The following is a 20,898-nucleotide window of genomic DNA, read 5'->3' on the forward strand; positions in this document are numbered from 1 at the left end:
GCTTGTGTATCTGTATGTGTTCCACTGCCGCAATGGAGGAGGCGCCTATTTAAAATGTTCCTGTGTGGCCCCATCACTAGTTATGCCCCTAATATCGCATATAGGCTTCCATGTTATAAAAAAAAATTAACGCCCGGTATATGTTTTTTTCTGCAGGATGCATCCGTATAGAAAATAGAAAATAATAGTTGGATACACTTTTCTGTACAGTTGAAATAAAACTATACTAAACCAACAGATGAATATGAATATATGAAGTTCCTTTAAATTACAAGTATCAGGAGCGCTTATTTTATGTAAGTAGTGTCAGAGTGTTATGCACTGCCTTATTTCTAGATACACCAACCTTTGTTGTCTTTTAGAGCATATGTAATAAAGAGAAAGTCCATTGCTCAGGATTAATTTTATTCATTGGAGTGGAGAGCCTCTACAAAGAGCAGTGCTCCCTCTGGAGGGTCCAGCTCGGAATTGCATTACGCCGATGGGCAGTTGATTTCAATGGCCACCATGTAATGCTTCCTCTCTCCCTATGACAACTCATTTACTTATCATGGGGTGTCCCCGAGATCATTTTTGGAGGACCTCTTTTTTGGTAAGGGCTTGACCAAACTGGGCTGCCCCTTTAATAAACAATTAGGTAACATAGATTCATCCGGTATATTTCTTGATGAAAATCTGGATAAGTTACCGCCTAGAGAATGAATGGGGAAGAGATTTATCAAAAATGTGCTCATCACTATGACTTACTAAGGTACTGAAAGATTATAACATAAACTTCTACTACTATTAATGTATTCTGATATTTCCTCTACAGAGCCAACGATGTCCAATGCAAGCCAGACCCTAAACACAGACTTTACACTAGTGGGACTTACTGAGAAGCCGGAACTTAAACTTTTTCTTTTTGTTGTGTTTTTTCTTATGTATATAATCACCTTGATTGGAAATCTATCCATAATTCTTGCATATAATTTCAGCCCAATTCTTCAGAATCCCATGTATTTTTTTCTTACCAACTTTTCCTTTCTAGAAATTTTTTACATTTCATCTACAACTCCAAAAATGTTGGCAAACTTCCTGTCGGAAAATAGAACCATTTCGTTCTACGGCTGTGCTGCTCAGTTGTTCTGTGTCCTAATGTTGGCTGGGACTGAGTTCAATATTCTTTCAGCCATGGCTTATGACCGATACAATGCTATATGTCATCCGTTGCTATATACCATTATTATGAGCAAATTATCCTGTATTCAGCTCATTGCCGGGTCGTGGGCCATTGGGGCAACCAATGCTTTAATCCACACCGCATTTACATTCTCTGTGTCTTTCTGTGACTCTCATAAACTTAATAGTTTCTTTTGTGATGTCCCTGTATTACTCAAGCTGTCATGTAAGGACACTTGGCTCAATGAGCTTATAGTCTTCATTTTTGGGGGTGGAATGACCGTGGGGTCACTTGTATTGACAATTATCTCTTATGTGAAGATCATATCAACAATCATGAACATTAACTCAACCTCTGGAAGGAAAAAAGCATTTTCCACTTGTACCTCTCACTTAATAGTTGTTGTTATTTTTTATGGTTCTGTCATTTTTATGTATTTGAGACCAAAGTAAAGTTACGGTAAAGATGAGGACAAGATGGTGGCCGTTATGTACACTGTTATCGCTCCACTATTAAATCCTTTTATTTACAGTTTAAGGAATAACGAAGTCAAAATTGCAATTAAAAAAATACTGAATTGGATGGTGGCGCCATTGGCTCATTGAGGAAGTTGTTTTTGATGTGAGAAAAATTAACGCTAAATATCTACCAGTTCAAATGTTTTTGTAAACTGATATTAACTAGGAGGCGAAGGGAATCATTGCTAATACTTAAAGGCATTATCCCAGGAAGTAAAATGTAATAATTATGTCTCAACATTCAATAATAAACATTTTTTAAATGGACACCGTGCCCTTATACTTTGCGGTAGTGGCGCAGCACAAGACCATATCATCACCACATCACAAAATCCTTGGTAAAACGTTAAACTAAAGTATAGACGGGTTTCAACTGAACCTGTACAAAAACTATTTTATTTGCTTTCTATAACAATTTATAAACCCTACATATAAGATCCATACTAAATAATTGGTTGATGGCCTATTGGTTGGACTTGACCCCAGGTCACCCTTGACCCATGTATTTTTGCAGAGACCCAGCTGCTTACCTTGAAAACAACAATGTGCTGTAGACATATTGTTCAATCCTTTTAGAATGGGGTCTCTTAGGAACCCCAGATTTTTGTGCTGTCCACAGGGTTTAGAGGTGTTTTCTCAGCACAGACATTGATGGCATATTGATGGGATATGTCATCAAAGTGCAATCCACTGTGGCCCCCTCCAATTGCTACAACAAAGAATAAAACAGGGGTGCACTACCCTTTTTAGTCTGAGGGCCACTTTGTCAGATTGTACCACTCACAAGGACCGCAAAACAACAAAGTATTATTCTCATCTGAGATATAATCGACAGCATATGCCAAAAATGTCTGATAGCTGAGGCTCCACTTCTGGGGCTTCCACTTATCGGGAGAATGGGGCTACTCTATTCTCCTGCTTAAAACTTAGAGAGGAAGAGTGGAAGTGGCTATGCATGAGCAAATCTATCTCCACTGTAGTTTATGGGATTTAGTCCCATAAACTACAATGGAGAGAGCCCCATTCATGCACAACTACTGTTCCATCTGATCTCTTCCTCTCTGAACAGAGGGGACATCCCAAATATAGGGGTGCCAGAGATGGCTGGAGCCTGCACACAAGTATGGGCTGCAAATTGTACACCCATTATAAAAATTCTCCAGGAATCACCACTCCCTCCCTATGACAAGCTAAAAATCAGAATCCTTGACTTCCGCAAGTTCCAACAGTCCATGTCGGCCATGTTACTTTAATTTTGTCAATGTAGTGTTGGTATTGTAGCAGAATTTCTAAATGATTAGATTGGGAGTACCAATATTGCACTATTCTAATTTCCACATTTTATGTCTCATTTTTTTATTTGTTTGGTACCTATTATTGTAAGAATACTAATAAAATCGGAAATTTGCTAAACAGAGAATGACTTGAGTGATTACTAAATTTGCGGATAGCAGTGGTATACATATCATAGAGGCATGGTGGGAGGAGCCAAACACTAAGCTGCCTCATCTACGGTACTTGCTGTGACACGGTCATAGGGAATACCTACAGCCACCACTAGGAGAGCCCACTGAAAATAATTTTACAAGTGATGGCTGCAGGCAGCCAAAATTACGTAATTTTTCATGTCCGAAACCATAGCTTTCCTGTACAGATATATTATTAAAATTAATCGCTCAGTGGGACTCCTTCTAAGGTTTGCTCCAAAACTTGATCTCATTGGTAATTTGGTCAAAATGTCATTTAATGGCTTTATTTTTTAGAACTCTTTTCTCCATAGAGAAGAGAGGTTTAAGCAGTGAGATAAAGTTGCAGGTCAATCTTAAAGAGGCTCTGTCACCAGATTTTGCAGCCCCTATCTGCTATTGCAGCAGATCGGCGCTGCAATGTAGATTACAGTAACGTTTTTATTTTAAAAAAACGAGCATTTTTGGCCAAGTTATGACCATTTTCGTATTTATGCAAATGAGGCTTGCAAAAGTACAACTGGGCGTGTTGAAAAGTAAAAGTACAACTGGGCGTGTTGAAAAGTAAAAGTACAACTGGGCGTGTATTATGTGCGTACATCGGGGCGTTTTTAATACTTTTACTAGCTGGGCGCTCTGATGAGAAGTATCATCCACTTCTCTTCAGAACGCCCAGCTTCTGGCAGTGCAGATCTGTGACGTCACTCACAGGTCCTGCATCGTGTCGGCACCAGAGGCTACAGTTGATTCTGCAGCAGCATCAGCATTTGCAGGTAAGTAGCTACATCGACTTACCTGCAAACGCCGATGCTGCTGCAGAATCATCTGTAGCCTCTGGTGCCGACACGATGCAGGACCTGTGAGTGACGTCACAGCGTGATCTCTCGAGAACACGGCTGTGTCTGCACTGCCAGAAGCTGGGCGTTGTGAAGAGAAGTGGATGACACTTCTATACACAACGCCCAGCTAGTAAAAGTAGTAAACACGCCCCGATGTACGCACATAATACACGCCCAGTTGGACTTTTACTTTTCAACACGCCCAGTTGTACTTTTGCATGCCTCATTTGCATAAATACGAAAATGGTCATAACTTGGCCAAAAATGCTCGTTTTTTTAAAAATAAAAACGTTACTGTAATCTACATTGCAGCGCCGATCTGCTGCAATAGCAGATAGGGGTTGCAAAATCTGGTGACAGAGCCTCTTTAAGATAAAAAGGGTGTACTCTCCTTCTATATTCTTTCTTACTTTACTAACTATACCGTGTATGAACATAGAATTTTTTTATTTAGTTCTTAAAATAATATTTATATTTTTAAATTAAAAATAAACCCCAAATTCGATGATAATTTTGTTGTTTTTGTTCAACACTTTTTAACAAAAAAATCATTTGATTTGGAATTGAATATATTTTCACAATGTGTTTCACAAACTTACCAAAAACGCCTTGCCACCTGATCTCATATTGATGTAGAGAGAGCTACAATCGCAGGTTCTTTGGGGACCTTACCTTAGTGGTCTGCTCATCTATAAAAACGAACTACCACTTGGGAAAGAATTGAATGAATAATGCATCACTATACAATCCAATCCACTGTCACATGGAGGACTTATTTCACTGAGTTTCTAATGATTTGCTGCCTACCTAAAAATGTACAATGTAAGTCATAGCAGTTACTTGTTTTGCTTTATGTCATGTTGCGCTGTTTCAACGTTAAATCTTATATCAATTAATTCAAGCATTTATTAAATGTATTTTCTATTTGTATTATTTTTTTATTTTTGTAATATTTTCGCAATAAAAATATATGAATTGAATACTTAAAAAAATAAGGAAAATATTAACTTTTACCACTAGTAATAAAAATCAAAAATTTACATTTTAAACTACAGCGAGAGATACTGATTTTGGAAATGTAACAACTAAGATAAAAGCTGTAACATATAGGGAATCATTTTAAATGTTGGCTTTCACAGTTTTTGTATTTTTGTATATTTTATCATTATTTTTTTATATATGTGATAAGTTCACTGCTTCTATAAATAATAAGTATTTTAGAAAACATTGAGAATTTCGATGACCATATAAAACTACATGGGAGCAGGCTAAGTAATTTAATACAGATCAATGGAATCTGAGGTGTGTTTTTTTAAAGAGGCTCTGTCACCAGATTTTGCAACCCCTATCTGCTATTGCAGCAGATCGGCGCTGCAATGTAGATTACAGTAACGTTTTTATTTTTAAAAAACGAGCATTTTTGGCCAAGTTATGACCATTTTCGTATTTATGCAAATGAGGCTTGCAAAAGTACAACTGGGCGTGTTGAAAAGTAAAAGTCCAACTGGGCGTGTATTATGTGCGTACATCGGGGCGTGTTTACTACTTTTACTAGCTGGGCGTTGTGTATAGAAGTATCATCCACTTCTCTTCACAACGCCCAGCTTCTGGCAGTGCAGACACACAGCGTGTTCTCCAGAGATCACGCTGTGTCGTCACTCACAGGTCCTGCATCGTGTCAGACGAGCGAGGACACATCGGCACCAGAGGCTACAGATGATTCTGCAGCAGCATCGGCGTTTGCAGGTAAATCGATGTAGCTACTTACCTGCTGATGCTGCTGCAGAATCAACTGTAGCCTCTGGTGCCGACACGATGCAGGACCTGTGAGTGACGACACAGCGTGATCTCTCGAGAACACGTTGTGTCTGCACTGCCAGAAGCTGGGCGTTCTGAAGAGAAGTGGATGATACTTCTCATCAGAACGCCCAGCTAGTAAAAGTAGTAAACACGCCCCGATGTACGCACATAATACACGCCCAGTTGTACTTTTACTTTTCAACACGCCCAGTTGTACTTTTGCAAGCCTCATTTGCATAAATACGAAAATGGTCATAACTTGGCCAAAAATGCTCGTTTTTAAAAAATAAAAACGTTACTGTAATCTATATTGCAGCGCCTATCTGCTGCAATAGCAGATAGGGGTTGCAAAATCTGGTGGCAGAGCCTCTTTAATGTTTTGCAGCAGCTGAGGTGTGAATTATAATGTTCTGCAATACCAGAGTTGTGTTTTATAATGTTCTGCAGCAGCTGAGGTGTATTATGATGTTCTGCATCAGCTGAGGTCTGTATTATGATGTTCTGCATCAGCGTAGGTGTGTATTATGATGTTCTGCATCAGCTGAGGTGTGCAAAATATACCAGAAACTTTCCAAGCTTGTGTGGCTCCCTTTACAGAAGGTTTAACTGGATTGCTACACTATGTATATAATTACATAAGCATACATACCTATCCACACATTATATTAAACTAACCTGTATAGACCTACATGTGCACATTCAATATCCTAAGTGTGCTCAGGCCATTTCATTAGACTGTGCACCATGAGAAAGGTGGAGGACAATGTACGCTGCAAGAAATCTCCTGGCTAATGCACAGATATGGGGCCAGTACCAAACCAAGTACATAATTACAGCACCAAAACAAAGCTCAGCACATTTATACAGCAACAGAACCAAGCTCAGTACATATATACAGCGCCAGAACAAAACTCAGTACATATATACAGCACCAGAACAAAACTCAGTACATATATACGGCATCAGAACCAAGCTCAGTATATATATATATATATATATATATATATATATATATATATACACACAGCACCAGAATGAGCTCGGTACAGATATACAGCACCAGAGCTGCAATGGCCGCAGACCCCTCTCATCCTGCCGACGTCTCCCTCCCCGGAGATGCGAGACCTTGTGGCTGTACTGACCTACAGTAACCACTAGGGTGCGTGCGTGAGCTTGTTCCCAGCCTTAAAAGGGCCAGCGCGCACATGTAAAGAATTAAGTAATTATCCCCAGATCACCCTGGACTATAAGTAGAGCCATGCCCTTTCACTCCTTGCCTGAGCATCGTTTGTATTCCTATGTTAGTCTTGCAAATGGTCCCTTAGTCGTATCCTGTTCCCAGTGTTCCCGTCCCCTGCTACCTGTATCCCGTGCTGTATTTGTTCCTGTGCCCTCTCTAGTGTTGGAGTCGTGTTGTGCCGTCTGCTATGCCTGCTGTCTTACACCCTGTTTGGGGTCATCTACCACGCCTGGTACCTCCTGCCACATTTTGCATCACCTGTCGTGAAAATACCATCTGTGCCTAAGCCGCTGCTACTGTCTGGACTATTGCAGGTACCCTTGTGCTTGGACTTTGTATAGACTTGGTACACTGTTGTTTGGCCAGCTGCTACTCCGCTACGGCGGTGCGGCCTAGTGGGTTCACATACCCACAGATCGTGACCGTAGCAAAGCTCAGTACATATATACAGCACCAGAACAAAGCTCAGTACCTATATACAGCACCAGAACAAATTCCAGTACAAAAATACAGCACCAGAACCAAGCTTAGTACATATATACAGCACCACAACAAAGCCCAGTACATACATACAGCAAAATAACCAAACTCAATACATAAATATAGCACCAGAGCCAAGCTCAGTACATATATACAGCACGAGAATAAAGCTCAGTACATATATACAGCACCAGAATGGAGTAAAGCACAATTACAGCTCAGTACAGAGATCATTTGCAAATTTGGTTTAACTTCTGCCATATAAATTTGTACGGATTAAAATTGCAGCTCCCAGTATGGGCTGAACAATGGTAAGGATATGCAAGTATACCATCCATCATCTCGCTGCAGATCATACAGTGACTACAGTCCTGATACAATGCAGTCAAAGGGAGAAAACTTGATTTTTTTTTATTTCAGCACAAGGTCTCAACATAACAAAATGTGAAAAAAGGGAAAGGGTCTGAAGACTTTCCGAATGTACTGTATCTATCTATCTATTTTTCGATCTCATACTTTAGGTGAAGTAATTGCCTTATTTTCAGAAATGTGTATCTCTTAACACAAATTAATCCTTGGTGTATAATTTACCTTCCAATTAGGTACAATTGTTTATTTCTGTGTATATATATATATATATATATATATATATATATATATATATATATATCCCTTTAGGTTACATTAACACAACATTGATATATGTTATATATGAAGCCTTACCATCAGATTCTGCACAAATAATACTAAAACAGATTATAGCAGGTAAAGTGTTTTTCGTGAAAATGTAGATTTTATATTAAGTGTATACAACTTTTTTGTGATATACTGTAATTGTGTAAATAGTATATGTTAAGCCAGGGGAGTAGCTATAGAGAGTGCAGAGGCAGTAGCCGCAACGGAGGCCTGGTGCTCGAGGTCGCCCAAATGCGCTTCTGCACATAAGAAGACACCATGGGTCACATGATATGTGGAAGGAGGGGCTGTTACAGATTTTGCACTGCAGCCCAGACGCTTCTTTACAGATCTGTGATTAGCTAATTTATAATATACTGGGATAACATCTTCTTTGTTTTGGGGAAAATGGGACTTGTTGCTTAAGTTTTATAAAATAAAAATAAAAAAAAGAAATTGGGGGGTTTTAAAAAAAAGCAATTCCGTCGCTGTTTTTTTTGGATCTCCCAAAACAGTGCCAGTCACAGAGTCCCCCAAAGACAGCCAACTACCAAAACCCCCAATAACTACCTGCCACAAAGATTCCTACATGCACCCGACCCCCCACTAATGAGTGCCACCCACAAGACTCTCGTCAGTGCCATGCCACAGAGTCCAATCATGAGTGCTATTTCATTGAGCCCACCCAGAAGTACTATGGCACAATCCTCATAAGTGCCAGCCACAGAGCTTGTCTACAAACGTTAGTCATTAACAGTAGTTCTCCCATAATATTCATGCCATGAAACCCTCTCATAAGTGCAAAGTCACAGATAATCCCATGAGTGCCAGCCAAAGAGCCCCCCGTGGCACTAAGCCCCCATTATCTCAATGTCACAAAACCTCCATGAATGCCCAACAAGTCCCAGTCAGCTAATTGGCAGGGGTGCCTATAGTCCGACCTCCATAGATCTGATTTTAACAGCCTATCCTAAGGAGAGGCTATCAATATTGTAGTCCTATTTAGGCCCTTTACTATTTTAGTCCATCTAAGATTAAACCATTAAGCCTTTCACTACTCTAGGCCACCAGTAATAGGACTTTTAACCAATTCACCACACTAGACTTCCAGAAATGTTAACATAAACCCCTCAACTACCCTAGACTATCCGGTTTGAACCCCTTCACTACCCTAAAGTACCAGGGATGTTAGCATTAATCTAATGGCACAGTTCCTACATTATTTTTTATTGAAACAAAATGTGCTAAAATGTATGGGAACAATACTATGAAGAATCTTTGATTTTAGAATGGAGGAAATTATTTTATTTTAAAACAATTCTTTTACTGACCACCAATTTAAACTTTGGAATATAATTTAGCTCAGTGGGAAATTATGAAAATATTACTCAGTTGTTTTCCTTTGCTTGTGTATATAAATGACTAGATTGCCAGATGCTTACATCATTATAATGCTCAGTGGGAATTTTACAAAGAGAATAATAATCAGATAATGTCACTGAGATTCTTCATGTAAAACTGGTGCAGATATTGTAATATTTTGTATTATTTAATTAATTTTATTATTCTAATGGCCTACTATCTTTTTGTGAATTGATTGATAAAACAAAATGTAATGTAAAGGTTCATTCAAAATATAAATATGTCATTTCTGCTAGAATATCAACATTTTCTGTATATATAATTCTATTTAAATAAGAGTCAGCGGGTAAAACAAGTGCAGATATTGTAATATCTTGTATTATTTAATTAATTGTATTATTCTTATGGCCTACTATATTTTCTGTGGATTGATAAAAAAACATTAAATGTAAAAGGTCCATTCAAAATAAATATATATATATTGTGAAAGTGATTAGAATATGTTTAAAACATAACACCATGATTGCGTTAACACATATATACATATCACACATACACACACACACACACACACACACAAACACACACACATAATTTTTGCTTGAGTATCAATATTTTCTGTATATATACTTCTATTTAAATAAAGGTCATCAGGTAAAACAGGTGCATTAATTTTAAAAATTTATATTTTAAAATTCTAATCAATTCAAATCTAATTATGAAACGATTGTTAGATAATTTTCAATATTATTTTTTTTATTTAAAATATAAGTATACAGTTCACATATTACGATGGGAACGGGAGATGGGCTCTACGTTTTCCATGGCACAATGGATGAAGGCCTCTAGTTTTATTACTCGTCACTCCATATGTGTTAACCATATTGAACTCACCCGTAAAATCCACATGAGATGGTACCTAACACCTTCCAGATGTGCACACATATTCCAAGGCAGTTCTAATGACTGCTGGAGAGGATGTGGTTCCCTGGGTTCCACATTGCATATGTGGTGGTCCTGCCCTAGGGTGGGGGTATTGTGGAGGGAGGTTTTTCGCCTCATATTTGAAATTATAGGAGAATCTATTCCGTTCTGCCCGGAATTGGCTATTTTAGACATTGGCTTGGAAGACATAATGGCGGAGCATCGGGTACTGATACACCATGTTTTCATTGCTGCTAGAATGGCAATAGCTAAGTCATGGAAATCAATTATCTCCCCTTCTTTATCGGAGGTGATAGGCAGGGTAAATATAGCATGTCACCATGAATCCATGCTTTTACAATCTCCCTCTGGGTATGCCAAGAGTTCACGTTATTGGGAGCTTTGGGTAAATTCGAAGTATTACACTTAAGTGCAGAAAGTTCGCTGGCACTATGACATAATTAATATTAACATTGGTTTGAAAATGGCATAGTAAAGTTCTTAAGTTCTTTTGTGGTTGTTTTCTGGTTATGATTATGTATATCCTTCAATGACATATCACATGTATGTATTATTGTACGCAGGTCCATGTTCTGGGACCAAGGATGGTTTATATTGTTTGAAAAAAGTTGTAAACATTTTTCAATAAAAATGTATTGATTTAAAAATAAAATATAAGTATACAATATACCAAAATTTTTAGTACAGTAGTTATGTGAAAAATAAAATATTGTTTTCCAAAAATTGTTGGAAAACTTCATTATTCATCTTACGCTTTGCCATATAGTTAGACGTTTGAGTTAATATTCAACAACCTAATCAGTGTCTTAACAATCTCTGTTCTGATTTACACGCCATTGCTGTCAATTGAAAACTTTATTAACTGCAGGAATTGTTTCCTTCGTCAGTGGAGGAAATTAAATCTTTCCATAGAGTACATGGACCATTGGCTGGTAACAGAAAAAGGAAGATACACGGAATTGAGATATTGTATTAGAAAAGTGAGTACTTGTGATTAGAATACTTTTATTAGCTTGCAGCATGTTTTAGTACTACAGGGATTTCGTCATCAGGTTCATGAACCTATGGATTTACCTAAATAGGACTTAAAAAATAAATAAATAAAATCCAAAGTTAAAGCAAAAAATTTGGCAAATTTCTTATATGAGCCACTACAAGCAAACTTATCATGATGATGATTGAGGACACTGAAGACATCCAAAAAAGTTCTTCTAAAGACAAGTCTTTGCTGTCATATTTGCAAGTCAATGACCACCAGTCTAAAATGACCAGTGAATTCTGAACTCATCAGTCTCTTAAACTGCACTACAAGGGAGACACTTCTAAAAGAAAAAAAAAATACTTCTAGGTAGTATACTTTTTTTTTTATAATATAAGAACAATAATAATAATAACAATATCATATTTTTTTTTTACCAATATTTTGTTCTGATTGTTATTATCTTGAAGAGTTTAAATAGAGGATACAGTGGTCATTTTCTTAAAAATACTTTTTACATATTTTACTGTTCAATCCTGAATCCAAAAATGTGGCTATTTTAATAAAATGTGTGGACAAATAAACTTTTAAAATATTACAGTTTAATTAAAAAAAAATAATAATTAAATGATCTGATTTAGACAATATCTAGTTTTTGCCACCTGCTAAATTCAAATTAAACTTTAGACTAAGCTTTAGTATCGTCTACAAATGAATTTGTCTACTTTTAGTTTGAAAGTGTTGATTTTTATTAAATTCATTCTTTATTTGATATAATTATGATTTTTTTTTTGTAGGCACAAATGTTTTTGATTTATTGGTGACACAATCAATAACATGGAGAAAGGAAACTATACAAGAATACATGAATTTATACTTGTTGGATTTTCTGGTGTTCTTCAACTGCAGTATTTCCTCTTCGTGGTCTTTCTCTGCACCTATAAGATTTCACTGCTGGCTCATATGTTTATAATTAGTTTATATAATTTCAGCCCAAATCTTCATACTCCTATGTATTTTTTTCTTGCCAATTTCTCCTTTTTGGAAATATGTTACCTGTCAACTATAGTTCCCAACTTGTTAAAAAACTGTCTCTCACATCACAAAAACATCACCTTCTACGGATGTGCTGTGCAAATGTACTGTTTTCTATTACTGGGCAGTGGAGAATGCTATATGCTGGCAGCCATGGCGTACGATCGATATAACGCCATATGTCATCCATTATTATATAGTAATATTATGAGGAAGGTAGTTTGTATCAGGCTGGTCATTGGTTCTTGGCTCATTGGGACCACGGTTGGTGTCCTACAAACCATACTCATATTTTCGTTGCCATTCTGTGGCTCCAATAGAATCAACAATTTTTACTGTGATATTCCGCCTTTAATGAGTCTGGCCTGTATTAACACAAAGTTCAATGAAATTATTATGCTATTAATCACAATTTTTATTATTATAGGGCCTTTTATATTGACAGTAATTTCATATGCAAACATCATCTCGACAATTCTCAAGCGCCATTCTGCAGGGATGAGGAAAAAAGCTTTTTCAACTTGTACCTCCCACCTGATAGTTGTAACTTTGTTCTATATGTCAGCCACTATTATGTACTTGAGACCAAAGTCAAGTTATGGCATGGATGAAGAGAAGTTTTTGTCCCTCATATATACTATTATTGCACCTTTGCTTAACCCTTTCATATATAGTTTAAGAAATAATGATGTAAAACATGCAGTTAAAAAGATAGTATGTCGAATTAAAATAGCACTTTAAGATAATTAAAAAAGAATTGTGTAGTGTATAGTGTGTATTTTGTGTTTATCTCAAAACCTCTGAAAACACAACCAAAAAATAGCTTTGAAAAATGTCTTCTAGAAGGACAATAAACTGTACATAGGATATTAGAGAATTGAAAATCCATCATTTGGTCTTGATCAGGATGGTCTCCTCCAGTGGTGGTCTTCTGGAGAGATGTCACTGTATGTATAAAATGACTACTCTCGCACGTTGCTAGTGTTTTCAACCAGTTAGGCCTGTGTGTCAAAATAAAGAGTTTCTGTTTTGTTTTGTAATCCTCCATATATAAGATGGCTTTCCAATGTTTTTTAAAAAAAAATGTCCTACATCATTATGATGCCCGCTGAATTGAGCGCAGCGGTCTGTAAACTTTGTGTGTCCCCAGGGCAGCCATATCACAAAAGGTATCTTGCACATTGCTCAAATAGTGAGGGGTGGCACTGACGGTGGTCTGGGCCAATACGAGTATGTCACAGTACTGGAGATTTTTAGCAAAAGATGGTATAGGAGATTTGTGTCAACGGAAATTTACTAGACCAGTATTAGCACCCGGCCATAGCAGGAAAAAAAATTAAAAATCACACTTCTGATCACAAGAGGCACAGTTCTTACACACGGCTCAGGAAGATGAATTATGGATGCTGTCGTCATAGCTAAGTGCGCTCTTCCCTCATGCAAGAGCAGGTCTGGCAATTCCCTACTAGGCCGCAACTGGCTTGCTGCACTGCACTTGCTGTCACACATGGGAAGGCTCTAGCCCATCATCCGCGACAGTGCAGGACCCACAAACTCAGGCGCCAACTTCAGTACCGTCACTCCACAGGTCACTCTCTTAAGCTAAGTTCTTTCTCTTCCACTTGAACACAGCAGTTTGGCAGAAACACCGCTGGTTTATAGAAAAGGCGATGTGCCCAGCATCAGGATGGAGCATAGCCACACTGAGCTGTTATGGAGTGGCAGAAATTTAGCAAAGATGGTTTAGTCCACTACATCCTGGCGCCAAATAATTTTGTAAGCAAGCCAGAAAATCAACATCTGCCACACCTGCAAACAGTAACTTTACAGTGAAATACCCAACATAAGTAAAACAGCACAACTAAAGTAGGACAGGCCGGACAGGCCACTCTTAGGAAAGGACACCTGGGGGAGGAAACAGCACAAGCATACAGCACTTAAAGGCGCAGTGCATTTATACATTAAACCATACTTTTACATATAAACAAATTAGACATAAATGAAACGCAAAGTATCCTTTAAGAGTTGGAAATCCCCCCCCCCCCCCCACACACTTACACTTGTATGGACTTGAGTACCGCTTTGATATTTACATGTAGCGTAACTGTGTTTATTCAGCGCCGGAAAAGGGAGGCAGTTTGTTTTTTAAAACATGTAATTGAAAAACTCTATTACTTATCATGAATAAGAGGCTAGACAAAAAACAGCTAAAAAAAATAATTCACCTTAAACCACATTTTGTCTACTATCTTCAGTTAGTGCCTCAAAAAAAGGGGCATGGTCAGCTTTACAGGTCAAGCACGCGACCCTATTACAGCCGTGTTGAACCCTCAGTACAGAACAGTGGTACGATACCTATAGAAGTCTTTGGAGCCATACTGTATATTAGTATGTCCCTGACCTTATACAGAGGTATATAGAGTTGTTTTCTGTGAGATCTAGAAGAAACCAAACAGAAAAAGAGTCCAGTTCGCTCACACAGCATATATCAGAGACTGGTACACAGTTAGGAAAAAAAACATCTGATGGGGGTTGTTTCTGCCAAAGGCTTCAGTACAGGTATTAAAGCAGAGGGTGTACTTTTTCTACAGAAATAAAAATATATTAAACATATTAAATATAATAAAACTTTTACTGAGAGACAGTCCCCCAATTGGCCATCACATTATGTTCTCTAATGGACAAGAAGATCATCAGAACACCCAGTTCACACCTACCCAGACTCAATCTATAGCTATCTTGGGAGTGTACACATAAAGCATTAGTGTGCTTAGTGCAACTAAAGTTCTGTGAGGGTTTCCCAAAAATCACCTGCCATATTCAATTCTAATGCTGTAGACAAAGAGCCATCGAGTACCAGAAGCTTCTTGTGTAATAATATTAATGGACAAGAATGGTTCCAGGGGCTGTAAAGGGTGCAAAGGTTGGAGTCCAATTTGGGCTCTTGTGTCTTAGGGGGCCTAAAAGCCCCGCTGCCACATGAGAAGACATCAGTATTTTAAAAAATGTTAGGTGTGGAGACCCTGTTACAGAGTTTACATTTGGGCCCTACATTAGTATTGCAGTGTATTGTAGCAGTGATCTAAGGATCGCTGGGTCAAGTCCCCTAGGGAGACTCATAAAATGTGTAAAAAAAAAGAAAAAAAGGTAGAATGAAGTTTTTAATAGTGTCAAAAAATAATAATTTATATATATATATATATATATATATATATATATATATATATATATATACACACACATACTGTATATATTAAAAAGTAAAAAAAAAACAAAAAAAATGTTTCCCATTTTTTAAACCCTTTTCCCATTTTTTTGAAAAAATAAACAAAATTGGCATCACCACGTCCGTGGAATGTCTATTCACTGTCTAAACACTTCAGTATCGTTAATGTGTTAGTATAAGACAGCGCATAGCGATCTAAAAGGATCCCTATGCGCTGACTAAATGAATGGAGAGAAGTGCATGACACTGATTGGTCAGCGTCATACACTCCTCTGTACAATGCCCACTTGGTCTAAAGTAACAATACGCCCACTTGGGCATTAAGCAACTCATTAGCATAAATCTAAAATCGCTAATAAAGTGGTGAAAATAGATAGTTTTATTAAATAAAAAGCACTGCTGTCACCTACATTACAGCGCCAATCTCCTTATGTAGGAGACAGGGCACTTATAATGTGGTGACAGAGACTCTTTAATGTAGTTGTTAGGGAGGAGAGGAGGAAGGGGATGCAGCTGCAGTTTCTCACTCAGTGAAACAACGTGAGAGGGGAATGGAGGGGGCAACAAGAGTGAGACATCTGATTGGCTGAGAGCACAATGTAAACAACTGCACTTTAAGAAGAGCTTGCACACATTTACCAAACGTGGAGAGATAAAATATTAAATTGTTTTTGTAGGATTTCTGTCTTTGCAAACAAAATTACACCCGTGTGTTTTTCACCCCTGAGAATAATTGCAAAAATTAACAAGATTATTTATATCTTCTTGTTTTTATATAAACTGTTGACAATGTTATCTCTGCTGATTCTTGCTAAGCAGAAATAAGGCTTTAATACACCGTCTCCCGACAAGATGACTGGACTGCCCTGTGGCTTATAATCATCAGGTTCTGTAACTACCCCAGGACGTAATGTCTTACACTACATTTATGTGTCCTGGACTAGATGATGATACATGGTTTTAGTACTTTTGCAGAAGGTCTCTTCTATTGCCGCTTGATCTTCGATTAGTTCAAAAATTTGTCAGATGCGATACATTCTAAGCCTTCTACTGTACATTACTTACAATCATCTAGGAGAAGGACAAGCTAAGCTCTGAATAGCGCCAATACACTCCGTAGCAATGTACAGAGATTGTCATCAATCACACAGACCTGTCCCCTAATGGAGCTCACATTCTAATTTTCCTATCTCAGACACATACATACAAGGGCCAATTTCATAGGAAGCCACTTGACCTATGAGTATGTTTTTGGAGCATGAGAGGAAACCAGAGGAGGAAGCCCACAAAACATGGGAACAACATACAAACTCCATGCAGATGTCACTCATGGCTAAATTCATACCTGGGACTTCAGTGACAATAGTGCTGACCCCTGTGCTGTACTGTAAGAACTGGTGAAGGATTGGGGACCATCACATGATGCAAGTAATAGAAAAATAGTTAAGAAACGATAGACTAAAGTTCCATAAAGTTCATCGAATATCCAGACAGTTATTTCAAAGTTTTGTTATAATTTGATTGAATTTTACTTGTTTAGCACCTTTACGTGTCCAGTTGTTGGGTATGAACCTTCAGGTTATGGGGTTGGTGTCATAGTCTCATCTTGAGTACAGATTGGCTTTCACAAAATATCAAAACATTTTGCTATTACCTCTTGAAACATTACATCTTTGTAAATATGAACTTCTGCTGCTCTTCAATACAAATCTGGAAAGGACAACAACTGGCATCATCCTTTTTACTTGTAACCAATTAGCAGCCATATTCCAGGGAAACTATTGGTTATCCAAATAGGATTTGGAAATTTAGGGTTGATTGCTTTTACTTCCCCAGAACACATAACATATCCACCAATGGCTTTAATTTATAGCGTATAAAGAATTCCCTTTAAAGCGTATTCTGGTTTAGAAAACCCATTTTTTTAATAAAACAAAAACCATCAGGACATTCTGAGTTTATAGATGGGAACTGTGATCTATTAGCAGCTACAAAAAGCGTCTCTTTCTCTGGAGGACCCAACATATCTATGCATTACACAGCCAGTCCATTAAATTTAATAAAAACTGTGTAATGCTTAATTTCCCCTGTGGTGGCACTGCAGGGAAGTTAAACACTTGCTGCCAGATTCTTCCCCAGATTACAGCTGATCACGGAGGTTCCTAGTAGTAAAATACCATGTGTTTGGTTATTATTGGGGAAGCGGTTGAATAAAGAGGGATTGTTCAAAGCAGACATCCCCTTTAAGTGAGTATCGTATTACATGTTTTTAGAATATTATAAGGTATCATGGATAGAGGAAACCATACACCAATAACAGAATTTATCCTTCTGGGATTTTCCGATGGTCCAGAGCTCCAGTACATCCTCTTTGTGGTCTTTCTTTGCATCTTCAAAATGTCCTTATCTGCCCACATGTTTTTGATTATTTTATACAGATTCAGTCCAAATCTTCAAACCCCTATGTACTTCTTTCTCGCTAATTTCTCCTTCATGGAAATATGTTATATTTTAACTATAACTCCTAAAATGTTAAGAAACCTTCTCTCTGAGCACAAAACCATATCTTTTTATGGCTGTGCCATACAAATGTACCTGTTCCTCTTATTTGCCGGCTCTGAATGCTATATGCTAGCGTCAATGGCTTATGATCGGTATATCGCCATTTGTCACCCCTTATTATATAACATTCTCATGCATAAAGTCATATGTATGCAGCTCATCTGCGGTTCATGGATAATAGGGACAATGGTTGCCATAATACAGACGATGCTCATGTTTTCTCTGCCGTTCTGTGGGTCTCATGAAATCAACCACTTCTACTGTGATATTCCGCCTATTATGGCACTAGCGTGTGCCAACACCCACATTCATGAAGTTATTACGTTAATTATTACGTTGTCTGTTATTGTAGGTTCCTTTATATTAACAGTTATTTCTTATTCAATAATAATATGGACAATTGTAAAGAAACATTCAACTTCAGGAAGGAAGAAAGCTTTCTCCACCTGCACCTCTCACCTAATAGTGGTGACTATATTCTATGGATCCGGTAGTGTAATGTATCTGAGGCCCAAGTCGAGTTATGGGACTGGTGAGGACAAGTATATATCGCTCATGTATACTATTATTGCGCCACTGTTAAATCCCTTTATATACAGTTTAAGAAATAACGATGTGATATACGCGGTCAGAAGAATTTTCTATAATACAAAATTAGCTCATCAATGCTAAATAATATTTTTGTTCTTTGTCATATTATATAATGCTTCTGTTCGTCATTAAAAAAATTCTTGAAATGTTGTTTCTATTATTGCCCCATAAAATTGTGTGCTATACTGATTATACCAGAATTGGAATATGATGATGTCAGAGCAGAGTCGGCTCATAGCATGGGCAAGAGGGGCAGATTCCCTAGGGCCTTCACCTTTTAGGATTATCACGACTTCAACAGCCTATTAAAACATCTGCTCAATGTCATTGCAAATTTAAGTCAAGCTGTAGTGTTATTTCGTTACTGTTATTTTGTGTACTATATGGCATAATTATGTAAGCATTATATGTTCATATCTTGGCACTTTGTTTGTCGTAATTTTATTAGTTACTTGTGGTATTATTCACAATTTTTAAAAATGGGAGTGGGCCTCCCATACATGTTTTGCCCAGGAGCCTTCATCAATCTTAAGTCAGGCATGTGGCAGGGTACATACATATATCTTCAGTGATACCAATGCCTCGATGTTCATTTTTATCATATTTAAAGAGCACAATTATTTGAATATAAAATGAGTTGCATGAAAATTACCATGTAGCAATTAAAAACTAAAACAGGAGATACAGCCCGACACCCCAAAAAAAATAAGTGTCAAATAATCCAATGGATAGCGGGATGTATATTTATACTTCTCGCTCCTGGCTCTTGTTCAACTAGAAGCTGGGAGCGAGAAGGGTCACTATATAGTCTGGTCTGGAGTCTGAATGATTTCTCGATTTATTTGCCTGATATGGGGGTGTGGATTAAAGGGGTTTTCCGAGCTCGAGCTTACAAAAAAATACAGAAAAGTAACTATACAGTATGTGTCTGAATGCTTACCCAGCTGTGTATAGCATCTATGTTTAGATGCTTCCAGGATTTCTGTATGTGGGATTGCCATGAAAAGTGGTACAGTTCCAAAGATTCCGCTAGCCTCTCACAGACATTGCCTATATTTACAGCTGCCTGCATGCACCTTTATTACAAGGTGTAAGGTAGTCCTGTAAGAACTCACTGTCTGCTCTGCTATTCTGTTGCACACTGACATGCTGCCCAGCATGTGAAACACAATCCCTCCAGAGACAGGGATGGAGAGGGAAAAGAAGGGAGCAGTGGAGATAAGAGGCATGTGATGTATGACATCCCATGCTACAGGGAGGGGGGAGAGGGGAGATCACCATGTGTTCAGTGTATGGAACTGTTAGGGATCTGCCAGGTACTTCATCTAGGTATACTCCTGGGATTAATCAATCCACACCTGAGGCCAGACCTGTTCGACTGACACCATCTCCCACCAACCAGGGTGGCAGGCTCAGGAGTGGGAGAGCCTATCGCGGCCTGGTCTGTTGGAGTTAGCTCCGCCCCCTGTCCTTTATTACCTGCCCTGTTCTCTCCCTCAGCGCTTGTAATTCTTTTGGATTCCTGGCCCCACTGCTGCTTGCTCCAGCCTGCTCCTGCCGTGCTTCTGCCTTGCTGCAGTTCTGCTTGACCTGCTTTGCTTTGCCCCTGGCTTGCTTCTGTCTCCGTGCCCGCTTGGGTGTACTCACTTCGTCCTGGTCCTGACTGTTCGTTCGCCGCTCCGTTTCCTCGTGGCGTTCCGTGGCTACTGCCCCTTCCCTTGCGTGTTCCCTGTTTGTTTTCCTGTGCACTTAGACAGCGTAGGGACCGCCGCCCAGTTGTACCTCGTCGCCTAGGGCGGGTCGTTGCAAGTAGGCAGGGACAGGGCGGTGGGTAGATTAGGGCTCACTTTCCCTTCACCTCCTTCCTGCCATTACATAATTACAAGCCCTTACCTAGTCTACCATTTCTCCTACGCTGACGCTATCATGGACCCCCTTGAGACCCTGACCCAGCAGATGCAGGGCCTCTCCCTACAGGTCCAGGCCCTGGCCCAAAGGGTCAATCAGGGTGACGCTGC

At 38.4% G+C, this 20,898-nt stretch overlaps 2 protein-coding genes and 1 pseudogene across 2 annotated transcripts; all 3 read left to right on the forward strand.

Annotated features, from left to right (window-relative positions):
• Positions 1 to 822: 822 nt before the first annotated feature.
• Positions 823 to 1,767, forward strand: LOC142662278 (olfactory receptor 5I1-like; annotated as a pseudogene).
• Positions 1,768 to 12,303: 10,536 nt separating this feature from the next.
• On the forward strand, positions 12,304 to 13,242 carry LOC142662575 (olfactory receptor 5V1-like). Its single transcript, XM_075840787.1, has one exon. It carries the CDS (start codon positions 12,304 to 12,306, stop codon positions 13,240 to 13,242), a length of 939 nt encoding a protein of 312 aa, XP_075696902.1.
• Positions 13,243 to 18,016: 4,774 nt separating this feature from the next.
• Positions 18,017 to 18,961, forward strand: LOC142662576 (olfactory receptor 10AG1-like). Its single transcript, XM_075840788.1, has one exon. The coding sequence runs from the start codon at positions 18,017 to 18,019 to the stop codon at positions 18,959 to 18,961; it is 945 nt and encodes a 314-aa protein (XP_075696903.1).
• Positions 18,962 to 20,898: the final 1,937 nt, after the last annotated feature.

The sequence above is a fragment of the Rhinoderma darwinii genome, chromosome 10 (assembly GCF_050947455.1).
Source record: "Rhinoderma darwinii isolate aRhiDar2 chromosome 10, aRhiDar2.hap1, whole genome shotgun sequence".
Taxonomy (NCBI): domain Eukaryota; kingdom Metazoa; phylum Chordata; class Amphibia; order Anura; family Rhinodermatidae; genus Rhinoderma; species Rhinoderma darwinii.

Excerpts from the sequence above, each read along its gene's own strand:
- LOC142662576 (XM_075840788.1), top strand. The coding sequence starts at position 18,017 with ATGGATAGAGGAAACCATACACCAATAACAGAATTTATCCTTCTGGGA.
- LOC142662575 (XM_075840787.1), top strand. The coding sequence starts at position 12,304 with ATGGAGAAAGGAAACTATACAAGAATACATGAATTTATACTTGTTGGA.